This window comes from Scomber scombrus, chromosome 23 (genome assembly GCF_963691925.1).
Source record: "Scomber scombrus chromosome 23, fScoSco1.1, whole genome shotgun sequence".
NCBI lineage: Eukaryota > Metazoa > Chordata > Actinopteri > Scombriformes > Scombridae > Scomber > Scomber scombrus.
This window is the reverse complement of record NC_084992.1, coordinates 18,965,337-18,977,452: the sequence shown is the minus strand read 5'-3', so window position 1 is coordinate 18,977,452 and position 12,116 is coordinate 18,965,337. Positions and strand designations below refer to the sequence as shown.

The 12,116-nt window shown below is 38.8% G+C and overlaps 2 protein-coding genes across 8 annotated transcripts; one reads left to right on the top strand and one right to left on the bottom strand.

The window, feature by feature from the left end:
• Positions 1 to 3,704: 3,704 nt before the first annotated feature.
• Positions 3,705 to 8,137, top strand: LOC134005850 (RNA-binding protein 4B-like). Of its 7 annotated transcripts, none has more exons than XM_062444860.1 (6): positions 3,705 to 3,744; positions 4,144 to 4,573; positions 4,688 to 5,326; positions 7,227 to 7,305; positions 7,482 to 7,554; positions 7,658 to 8,137. In XM_062444860.1, the coding sequence occupies exons 2-3, from the start codon at positions 4,165 to 4,167 to the stop codon at positions 5,302 to 5,304; spliced, it is 1,026 nt and encodes a 341-aa protein (XP_062300844.1). In that variant the 5' UTR covers positions 3,705 to 3,744; positions 4,144 to 4,164; the 3' UTR covers positions 5,305 to 5,326; positions 7,227 to 7,305; positions 7,482 to 7,554; positions 7,658 to 8,137. The 7 variants fall into 7 exon arrangements, with proteins under 7 accessions (XP_062300844.1, XP_062300841.1, XP_062300842.1 ...); XM_062444857.1 differs by having other exon boundaries at positions 5,618 to 7,305; XM_062444858.1 differs by having other exon boundaries at positions 5,618 to 7,554; positions 7,658 to 7,683; positions 7,758 to 8,137.
• Positions 8,138 to 9,904: 1,767 nt separating this feature from the next.
• Positions 9,905 to 10,797, bottom strand: tifa (TRAF interacting protein with forkhead associated domain). Its single transcript, XM_062444864.1, has one exon. It carries the CDS (start codon positions 10,748 to 10,750, stop codon positions 10,160 to 10,162), a length of 591 nt encoding a protein of 196 aa, XP_062300848.1. The 5' UTR covers positions 10,751 to 10,797; the 3' UTR covers positions 9,905 to 10,159.
• Positions 10,798 to 12,116: the final 1,319 nt, after the last annotated feature.

Genomic DNA, 12,116 nt, shown 5'->3' with positions numbered 1-12,116 from the left:
AGTCCAACTATTGTCTTTTTTTAATTTAATTTTGTTATTGCATTTTGTTTTGCTTCCCCTCATCAACGCTACTCTTGAGTTACAGTTCTGCATGTGAATAGACTTTTGCAAAAATTATAGATTTTTTTTATGACTAACTGTGGCTCTGATGGATTCATCAAACATGACTGTTAAGACCGGGGACACCACCTGTGTTATTTCTCATGCAATTGAACTTTTAATATGAATCAAGGGTACACGGTAGAGTGACTCAGCATGGCATTTACAGGCTTATGGTTGCTGTTTGACTGGAGATGATCCATCATTGCCTCTTTAGTGAAGGTATTAACGTGTAAGATGATGACTCTATATGGACAAAGTCTCAATTCCACACTATGTACGTACATATGCTTTATTAATAGTTTAGTCTTTTTTTGTTTTTCCGGGTGTTCACAAGCTTCTTTTACCACCTTTTTGATTTTTTCAGCGGTGAGTACCACTTTGCATTGGATTATGAGACAGTGGGGTGCATCGACAGCACATTGGGTTTTTTGTATGCAAAGTGACTGTTTTGAGTACAGTTAAGTTTATCACTTTTCCAGTGTGAACACTCAAAACCTGTTTTGCCTGTGAATAGCAGCTTTCTGAAAAGCCTTCAAATGCAAAGAGTCCATTCCAGGTTTCATGGCTGAGACACTGACACTCTTCTAACAGCAGCTGTTAACTGTCACAGTTTTGTATTGCCATGGCAAACTAATAGCCACCATTATAAATAAAAAAAAAGACACTACACATCTGGGCTGCTGTTGTTCAGACAGCATTTGAGAGACACCTGAAGTAAAGTGGAAACAACATTCAAAAAGTTGTGCTTTTTGTCCCTCATATGAAATGCTGTGTTTGGTGTACATTAAACACGATGGTGGCAGCATCACACTGTGAGGATGTTTCTCTGCAGCAGGTGATTTGTAAAAGCAGATTGAACATGAATGCTGCAAAACAAGAAGATCCAGGAGGAAAACCCGATGCAGCCTGGTGGATACCTGCCACGTGACAATTCATCTTCAAGCAAGACAAGACCTCAAACAGAAAGTTACATTTCACAGGTATGGCTTCAAAACAACAATGGTTATATTTGACTCTATACCTAAATCTAAACTATAGAGATTTGTTTTAGCAGGTAAAGAAAGAAGCTAAATCTCATAGAAAAACACACTTATCCACACTCATTTAGATATTTCTTTTAGTGGTCTATCTGCTACTATATTGATCTCCATCATGCATTAAACCAGGTTTATACCTTGATGAATGTGGTTGATATTCACTATGTATTAATCAAAATTGAGTTCATGCTATGTATACAATAATCATATAACAGTGAGAATTCATTTCAGACAGTTGTTGATAACAAAGCGATAAGGGAGCCAGGGAATAACTTGAAACTCAAAAATGTTGCTGTGCTATAAATAACAAGAGGATGCAGCACTCTGTCAGCCTGTGTCTCCCTCTGCTGGATACTTGCTGTCAGAGCTGCTAAACTATTCATTTAAAAAAAAAAAAAAAGGTTTAAAATGTGTGTGACAGTAACACACCACATGAGGGGGAAGTACACACAGATTCTCAGCAGCAGTCATAAACCATGTCATTCTCTGAACTGCTGCATCTTTTATCTCGCAGCATTTCATTACGTCACTTTTTTCAACTCAGACTCAAAGTGATTTCTTTATTTTATTATTTATTTATAATATATTTTGACTGGACTTATTGTGTTGGTTGTTATTTCACTCATTTAATACTTCACTTACTTTAATACTGAACTTTTAGTATTCCCAATATCAATTTATCATTGTATTCATACCTGGACTTTAATGTGCTTGTGCCCAATGGTGAGTTTACATCGACCTATTATATAGTATAATAAACTACTATGACTACAATATGTTTTCTTTCTACTACAACACTAAAGTACAATTGAGAGGAAATTGACTGTAGTTTTGTTGTATGTTGCATTTGAGTGCACTCATAAAACTGCAGGAAAACTGACTCGATAGATGAACTGAATAGAGGACAGTGTTATGATTGGTGTATAATAATTGGCAATAATTTCATATAACAGAAAGGAAACTGTGGTGTAAAACTGAAACAAACAAAAAAACGTAACTTTGTTTACAAGAAAACTCCACAACTTTTAACTTGTTTTATGCTTTAAAAATTCTCGAAGTTGAGAAACTGTCCAATTCTATGAACAAGAAAAACATTTTCTCTATAGTTGCCTTTTCTGTGCGCTACAAATATATTTTATTTTATTCCATTTAAAATAGCTTACACCAAAAAGCACCCACATCTTTGTTTTTCTCAAACACAAAGACTTTATTCTTGCCTCTTTAAAGTGTGAAGTTGTTCAATACAGCTTTAAGATGCAGCAGCTCTCTAAATGGGAGTATGACTACATATGATTCATTCCATAATTTTCCACTAATGCAAAATTGGGATTTCTGGGATAATGGCCAACATCTGACTAACATCCCGTTACTAACAGCGACCGCATGGACTCTGAGGATACAGGGCCTGGAACGCACAGGCTCCCAGGGGACACACGTAATGGGATAGTCCCTCAACACAGACACTTCCAAAGCTTTTCACCTCAACTGTTTCACTCTCTTTCCTCACTGCTGCTGTTAATGACTTATTACAGAGGGAGAAACAGGAATATAGGGGGGAATTGGAACAGTTCATTTATTTCTGCATTACAGTTATGTGCTTCTTACATCTAGATTAAAATTAGCTTTTTATGTAACTTCTCATTGATTTTCCATTGACTGAATGTACTGTTAACATTTTTTTATCCTAAATGACGCACTGTAATTGACTGGGTTATGATATATAAATATAAAGCAGTAGCCTATAATTTAATTTAAGGTTAGGCTATATAGTTTCAGGAATGTGTGTTTTCCTCTGGGAAATAATGTCCTTGAATACCCGTCATGCATTTTATTATTTGAATGAAGTTAGAGCCATTTTATGACTTTGTGTTCCACTGTTGTAACTTTACAATGTCATAAACTGACTGCAGTAACAAAAGCGCAGTTATCTTCAATGTCCTGCCTGAACCCTTCGGAATCCAAGAGTCGCATCTGTGATTACATTAAGGAATAAAGTCCAAATGTTTTTTAATAACAAAACTTTATTCAACATAATAATGTCGTGCATATGGCGTCAGGGAAAAAAGACAACACAACACAGGCGTGATGTATATGATATTAAAAAATAAGGACAATTGAATAATTATAAGAATAATGTTAAATTTAAAAATATATATATATATTTAAATCAATTCATTCATTTGACATCAGGTGGTTTAATCAGAAATATTCCTGTAATATTCTAAGAACCTGTTGCTTTTTGTTTGTAAGATCGACAGTTAAAGAACTGAGTAAAAAAACGTAAATTAAAAGTCAGTATATAGGCTATGTGTGTATTTTGTGGTACGTAACATTTTAAAGGTGATCCTTTGTGGGAAAAATTAATTGTTGTGTCAACACACCGTAAAGACTGTAGTTTAATGTCAACTGTTTCACACTCAACAAGAAACACCATCATATAAGGAGATAAGTGAAAGCACGATTACCCAATCACAGTCCACACTTTTTGAGCGAAACCTCTGTCCACCAATCAGATTCGTATTTGTGCGTTTATTGGGCTGCTGGTTTCATTCGTACCTTACCCTACAGTCAGAGACTCAGTGGCGCGGAGCGTCGATTGTAAGTGGTGAGTACTGTTGTTTTTACGCTATTCTGTCCACTTCTTTAATAGTAACAGCGTGTGAATTCACTTTTAGTAACGTGACACAAAATGGGCTAACACCTGGGAGCTAAGGCTAGCTTGCTAACATAAACTATTGGAGTGAGCCCGGCTAGCAGCTCTCTGACCAGGAAGCGCAAACACGGAAACCTCGTCAAGTTTAGCCTTAAATGCGTCAACTGTGTTTTGAAGTTGTGTTTTCAGACAACTAACGAAATTTAAACGTTAAGAAGAGTTGAGTTTCACATATAGTTCTACTCGCTTCGACTAACGTTACTAGCTTTCTATTTCCTGATCATGACGTTATGGAGTCACCATTTGCTCCCCCGTCGCTTCATGGTCGCCTGTGTCTTTACCGCCCTGTAGGAGAGCAGCAGCGGAGCAACCATGGTGAAGATTTTCATCGGGAACCTGTCTCAACACACCGAGAAGGATGAAGTGGAAGCTCTGTTTGCAAACTATGGCACAGTCACCGAATGTGCCAAGTACAAAAACTACGCTTTCGTCCACATGGAAGACAGAAAGGCCGCCACTAAAGCTATCCGGGAGCTCCATCTGCACAAGCTGGGCGGCAGGCCCATCAATGTGGAGCCCAGCAGAGGGAAGAACCAGGGCCCAGTGAAGCTCCATGTGGCCAATGTAGAGAAGGGCTTCAGTGATGAGCTGAGAGCGCTGTTTGAGGAGTACGGCTCAGTCACCGAGTGCTCCATCGTCAAGGACTTTGCTTTCGTGCACATGGACAACTCTGATGAGGCCATGGATGCCATGAAGGGTCTTGACAACACAGAGTTTCAAGGTAAGTCTAACTTTTTTGATATTGAAGGAATGGGTTGATTTTGGGAAGTTTTAAAGGTTCCATACAGTTCAGCCGTTGTTGGATTTGAGGGCCAATGTTTCTCCTCTCTCTTAGGTAAGCGCATACACGTTCAGATATCAAAAAGCAGGAGAGCGGTACACAAGGAGGATGAGTATCCCCCTCCGCCAAGCAGAGGCGGCTATTATCCTCCCCGCTACCCAGGGGAGATGCCCGAGCCTCCCTACAGAGGTCGCATGTCCGCTTACCCGCCTCCGCCACCGCCGCCGCCCCCTCCTCCCCCGAGACGACCAATGTATGCCGAACGTGGCTACGGCGAGCGAGACGGCTACGGGGTGGTCGATTACTATGAGAAATACCGAGCTCGTCCTTACAGCATGCCGGGCTACGATGACAGGCGTTCCAGTGCCATCCCCCCTCCTCCGCCTCCTCCTTCGGCGTTGGTTAGAGAGCGTCTCGGGATGGGTTCCATCGATCCATACGAGCGGCGGCAGCTCCCCCCTCCTCCTGTGTCCTACATGACCAGGGACCGGAGCCCCATCAGACGAGCCCCGCTCCCCCCTGCTCCGTCAGCTGGTAACGGCTACGCCTACGAGCGCTCCCGGCTCTCCCCGCTGTCCAGGTCTCAGATGTACGCGGCCCCTCGCCCCAGGGACTCGTTCTCGGACAGATTGCAGCCGCTGCCGCCGCCGCCTCGCTATGCAGGCTATTAGGCACACAAGAGTATAATACAAGGTGAGAACAGAGATGTTTAATGACCTCATGAATCACATTGCTAAAATCTTTTAAAGAAATGTCAAAATCAAAACTTTGATTCCATAAATTGAGGTAGAAACCCACTTTTTTTTAAAACCATCACCATCAGCCAGAGCTCTCCATTGCTGCAGTGCTAACAAATCGACATACAATCATTCAAACATTGCTAATGGAATCCTAAAATATTGCTGCTTTGACCTCAAACATCAATCTTGCGCGAATCATGAGTAAAACGCGCTCCTTGACATGTGTCGTGTGCTCTCTCTCCAGGTTTAGAATATGACAAGATCGTCGTCGTCTGCTGATGTATACATCCCTCTCGTCTATGGCGGATTGCGTTGCGTTCGCCTGAGACTTACTGGAAGATACTGTATTGCGGACAGACCCCCCCTCGTACTTAAAAAAACAAACAAACATACGATTCCATGTCTACAGTTCACATATTCTCCTGAGCTGTTTTTTTGTTTTGTTTTTTTGTTCTGTTCCTCTTGCTTGTTTTTACTGTTCAAATCCTTCAATTGTTTGAGAGAATAGGATGCTGGCATAGGGGCTAAGTCTATTTCAGTGTGACTTAGTACTGATAATGGCCAAAAACTACACGGTTTGCTATTCAATCTTTCTAAAAATGGATATGGCCTCTGGGGAAACTGTGACAAAATTTCATGACAAGGGAAGTCAATTAAATGAAAATCTATGAAGTCTCTGTAAACAAAAATTATTGTAGATTTTGTTCAATCTAAAGGTGTTGGTTTATCACAAAATGCTCATCAAAATAAGTAAATAAAATTCAACGTATAAAGTGCTTTAATATCATACTCTGATGTGGCAGGTTGTACATTAATCTCTTAAATTGTCGGATGCATGTAAAGCATGACAAATCAAAAAGTTCCTCTCTGGTTTTTGTTCTTTTTCACTTTGTGTTAAGTTTTTTTCTAGCGTGAACAGAATCTATTAGCTACGTTTATGTATGATTTTATTTACTTTACAAAGTTGCTTTTCATTTGAAGGCTTTTTAATAAACACATGAAACCCAAAAAAACGACGTCCTAACTGTCAAATTCTTCCTTGCTGAGTAGGCCTTTTGGTCAGCCACTATTCACCAGAGCAGATATCTGGAGGATTACGTAGGCGTTTTCACTCTGTAACACGCTTTCAGTTTCATTCTTCACACCCTTGACAATCCTCAGCTTGACACATGGTAGGTAATGTATTTTCAGCCCCGTTCACTTCCAGTGAAAGTGCTGAAAACGTAAGCTCTTTGTTTGCGAATGAACAGTCTTTCTATTTCAAATCTTATGTTGACGCGTTTTCACCTGAGCAACCAGGCTTGTGAAGGGGGAAAAATTAAATTTGTGAGTCATTACCAATATAAAAAGCAAACCTGAACATGAACGAAAAATAGATTTAGACATCTCCTTTTAGACTTTTTTTTTTTAAGTTGCTACATCAAATCTGTAACTGTCCACAAACCCAGAATGACAAAACACTTGGAAACCAAATTCCCACTTCCTTTTATTCTTCTGTAGCTCCACAATGTTGTTAAATCGGCATCCGTCGGCTGCTACATGTCCCCTGTCACACAGGGAGCCTCATCTTTCCCCACTCTCCCTCGTCTATTGCCTACCTTGTGTCGAGCCTATGAATTATTTTCCTACAAGAATCAACAATAACAGTAACGATAATGAACTGAGCTTTGCGATGGGCCATGTTTCTGTCGTCTTGCCACAAATGTTCTAAAACTCTTCATCTCTCTGTCATTGAGTTCACACAAACGATTCACACCTTTTCCATTATTTTTCCATAACTTTCAACATGGCCTTTTATATGTGCCACAGATTGCATGCAGTCTTGGAATTCTTAGTATTTGTGCTCTTTGTAGGTTGTTAGACTCTATAGAGGATGCAGCAGCTCTTGGTAAGTGATCCATGGAAGATGTCTCCGCCTCCTGAGGAAAAGCGGTAGGTATTCAAACTGCAAAACACCCCTCACTAATGCAGCACATTAACTCATGCATCCACTTTGTGTTCTTGGATACTTCTTACCCTTTTTAAATGTGGTCTTAAACATTTGAAAATATGTAATTTAAATAAGGCTTTGTGGAGAGTGGGTTTGCTGACCTTGTCTTTTTTTACAGCTTGTAAACAGGCCTGCTCATAAAGTGAATTGAGAACACAAACGAGGGGGATCAGGTGGTCGTGCAGTTAAAGGTAAGTCATTAAAAAAAATCCTCATGTCTGCAAGTTTTTTTTTCTTTTTTGTGTACCCTGATTTTAAAAGCGTCTTTTTTTCTTTTCTTTTTTTTTTCTATAGGAAGTGGATTCTGTGTTTCCATGAAGGTTGGTTGGTGAGCTCGATTGAATGTAAAGTCCTAAGAAAATCTCTATTTACTTTTTTTTTTTCTCTCCATCAGCTGATGACACCAAAATAATGGATTAGGTGAGAGGAAAAGACCTCAGAACAATTACTACAGATTTATAATTAAAAATCTAATTGAATCAAATCATCTTAAACATGCCAAATACACTTTTAAAAAGCTTAAATAAATATTGGAAGTTGAGATGTGGCTAAAACATGAAACTGTGACATAGCCTGAAATTGTACTTTTTAATTTCTTGTAATATTTCACACACATCAACAAACCTCTTGTATTTCTATGATCTTTCTACACCTTTCTATATATCTTGACTATTTATTAACCTCAAACCTCCAAATATACTGGTTACTGTATATTGGCAGTTGCACACTGATATTTGTAGCAATTGAATTTTTAATAAATTGAGTTTTTATAAATTATTGTCTTTGCTTTTTTTTTATTAATATGGATATGAACTTTTGACATTATCACTTCGGTATGAAAGTTGAAGCTTGGTCATTCAAGGCTGTTTAGTATAAATTGGTTTCAAATATTCTTTATTCTAAACTATTAAGAGCCTTTGCTGTTAGTTAATAGGTGGTGAGTGTATGAGAAAAGTCAAAGTTAAGAATAAAGTTTTTAAAGTGATAATTAGGCAACATAAAATAATTTGTAACGCCTCATCCTAAAAATAGTTAGTCTGGGAAAACCTCTGGCAATACAGATGTTGGTATTAATGTGTCTCAACAGTCCTTTTCTCATACCATGTAATGTGCCTCTGTAAAGGAGTCAGAATTGTGTTTTGTTGTTTTTTGTTCTTTTTTTTTTTTTAAAGGTGCATATTGTCATTTATTGTGACTTGATTTGTCATAACATTTGGCAATATACTTGTTCCTGATAAAAATGTGCAAGCAGAACGGAGCTGTGCCTGATTTGGCAATGAATCACTTTATTTTTATCAGTGAAGAAAAATGACTCAGACATACAGTGTGTGTGTGTGTATATATAAATAAAAAATATGCTTTCCATTTACACTATTACTACACATTATACATCCAGCACAGGTAGCCTGCCATAATGGATACTAGAGATACTGTACTTAGGAATAAGAACAAGACAACGCTATCAAAGCAAAATAAAATACTCAAAGAGAAAGTTAAATAGAGCTTTGTATTTCCCACAAATGAGGAGTGTCATCTTCTCTATTCCCCTCTCATGCTCACTGATGTCATTCCAGTTTAAACGAGGTTTCCTGTAAACGCACTCCCTTACTGCTGCGCTCCAGTTTCCGGAAATCATTTGTGGTGATAAGAATCTCAATATTGTTTACCAGACACTGTTTTGTAGGTCTGCAAGACTGGTCCAACTACTGCCAGCACGACAAGATCACATTTCAAACTGTTATGGCCTTTTGTACTCGTTACTCCCGATGGCTACTCATTCTGGACCTGACCAAACAACCTGATGCAGTGTGTTTCTACTTTAATCCTGTGCTGGTGTTAGCCAGAAGGACACCTCAATGAATTTTTAAAGAATGTTTTTTTTCAGTTTTTGGCATGATTCACTGTCTCATCTTTGCATCTGTATGATCATGATCATGTCCTGCTGGGTACAGGACCTGACAAACAGGTCAATTACAGTTTTGAGATACCTGTGCTTCTGTGTTTCCATTTCATGCTACTTTATACTTCAACTCCACAAAATTACAAGGGGAAGTTGAAGAGGGAAGTTTATTTAACAGTTATAGCTATAGTTGCTATTTATATTTCAGACTCACATTTTCATCCAGAATATATGATCAGTTTATGTAAAGTAGATTAAGCTTTACCTGTTGACTAGTAGCAAGAAAATACTGCATACACGTTAAAGTCACATTCATAACAATCCCCTGATATGTAATACTGTAACAAATACCTCTACTTTTGATACTTTTAAGTATACTTCACTGGTAATACTTAGGAGCTTTTAGCGATCTGATGCTGTGAGTAAAGCTTATCTCAGTTTACTGTAACCTGAGGTCAAACATTTGAGCAATTTTCCTTTAAACAAAGATGGTAAGCCATTCTACTGTATGTTCAGGAGCACCATTGTATGAATAATTGCCATACATTCCTAGTGTGTGTGAGAACAGTTGAATGGGTTGTTAAATCAACAACAACAAGACAATTCACAATAAGATTCAAAAAAAGATTTAATGTGCATGAGTAGAAAATGTAGAAGAAAATAGCTTTAAGGCTTTTTTTTTTTTTAGCACTTACACTTCAAAAAAGTTAAAATATATTCAAAATCACAGCTTTACAGTATATAGATATATGTTGTAATACATATAGTAATCTCATTTCACATTACAAAGAGGGATTGTACTTGAGTCTGCTTGAAGTCAGATGTAACAGCTGCAATATATTGCCATAAGAAAGTAAAAATGAAGTCACAGTATTTAACAGAGCAGTGATGGTCAGTCATGAATAACAAATGAGAGTCTCATCAGTCTCCAAGGGGTCTTGGGACCTGAGTTCAGCAGGGACACCGTTCATCACATGTGAACCTGTATCCATGACAGGAGTTGTACTAGGCACACACATGCATGTCTCCCTGGATGGAGGCACTGCCAGCACCTCGAACTCCACCTCAAAGCTTCCTTTCGCCTCACCGGACTCACGGACGATCAGCATCTCATACTCTCCAAACCTGATCAGGGCCTTGTCCGGGAGATCCATCCTCTCCAGGTAATTCAGCACTGAGCCGTTTACTGACAGTCGTCCTTTCTGGGTCAGGTTCTGGATGGTGAACAACATGTCGGGGGTCTGAGGTGTGCGGTAGGCAAAGAAGGCCAGGTGTTTACGGGAAACTCGGGGGTCGACCAGGGCAAAGGTGCAAGCCTGGTCATCACGGCCCAACCTGAGGGGGTCCTCAGCTGAATGCCTGCTCTTGTTCCCCAGAGGAAGCAGAGTGTAAAAGCCCCGGGAAGCTTGCTGAGGATGGTAGAGCTTGATATGGAGACAAGTCAGGAGATCCTCCTCTGTCTCTATTGTCTGGGACACAGTCGTCATGATAAAAAGCTGCTGATGAAATGAGCAGAGGGATGATCTTCAGTGATGAATGGTTGCTGGGATAGTAAACAAAAAATCCCATCAGAATACAATGTATGGGGTGGTATACCATTCAACAAAAGTAAAGTAAAACAACAAATTCATGCTGTTAGATTAGTGTGCCTTACCTTAATATGAAGAATGTTTGATATGTTGTTTTACTGCAAAGTCCACTGGAAAGCTGCATCAAATACAGGGTGTAACTCTCAGTGGGAGCAAACTAACAGTGATAGCGCTCGGAGTGCAAACAGGAAGACTATTACTTTGTGTAGGCTGTTGTCTTCTCTCCTCCTGAGTTGGGTTTCGTCACCCTCATAAGATCTTGTGGTAATAGTGCTGCATTCAAGAGCAAACTCGGAAACATCACGATTCTAAATGTGTGGATGAAAGAATTGAATTGAATTGAATTGAATTGAATTGTCTTTATTGTCATTGCATTGCGGTCAATACAACGAAATTTAAAACAGCTCCATCCTCGGTCATCACTCACACACACATCTCATACTTAAATAAAAGAAAAAATAGATAAAATATATACACATATACATACATACACACATACCCATGCACACACACATACATAAAAACTCATCATTTAAAGTGCATAGATAATGATGTATAAAGTGCATTTAGCGATTGCACACAGTTTCCTGGCAAAGAAACAAGCAGCAGGCTAGTAATAGACAGGAAAGGATAAGAAGTTATGTTCACTAATTGGTAACAAAAAAGCTGTGTATATATTAGTATGTAGACTGTTATATGAATCTACCTAGTCAGTCTATCTAGGTAATTTGTCACTTTCACTTCTAACACAAATGCACACAAATATTACACGAGTGGATTGGACTACTTTAAAATACGACTTTTAGATGAGCACCTTAATGCAACATTGGGGCCCTGAAAATTCCCCGCTGATGCAACTTGAGATACTTTTTTTAGTTTCCTTTCACTTATATATATAATTGACCAGGGATTTCTTATATACAGTCTATGCCAGGGATACGACAATGCCGGAAATTAAAGCTCTGTTGTAAAAGGAAGCTGTTACACATTAATCCAGGAAGAAGTCCTTTACTGCGGTCTAATTACTACATTCCCTTACCTGTAACTATACCTGGTAGGATTGAGTCAAGCAAATAAAATGACGTAATTGGTAAATGAATATGAGACAGGTGAATTGCTACCAAACATGGAGTCAGGTTTTAAATGTTCAATAAAACATAACAAAAACTAACGAATACGCTGGAAGGGGGTTTCAGGCAAGCGGAGACAACGCGTGATAGTGTATGGTATCATTTTAAACTCCTCCAGCCATAAAGAATATGAT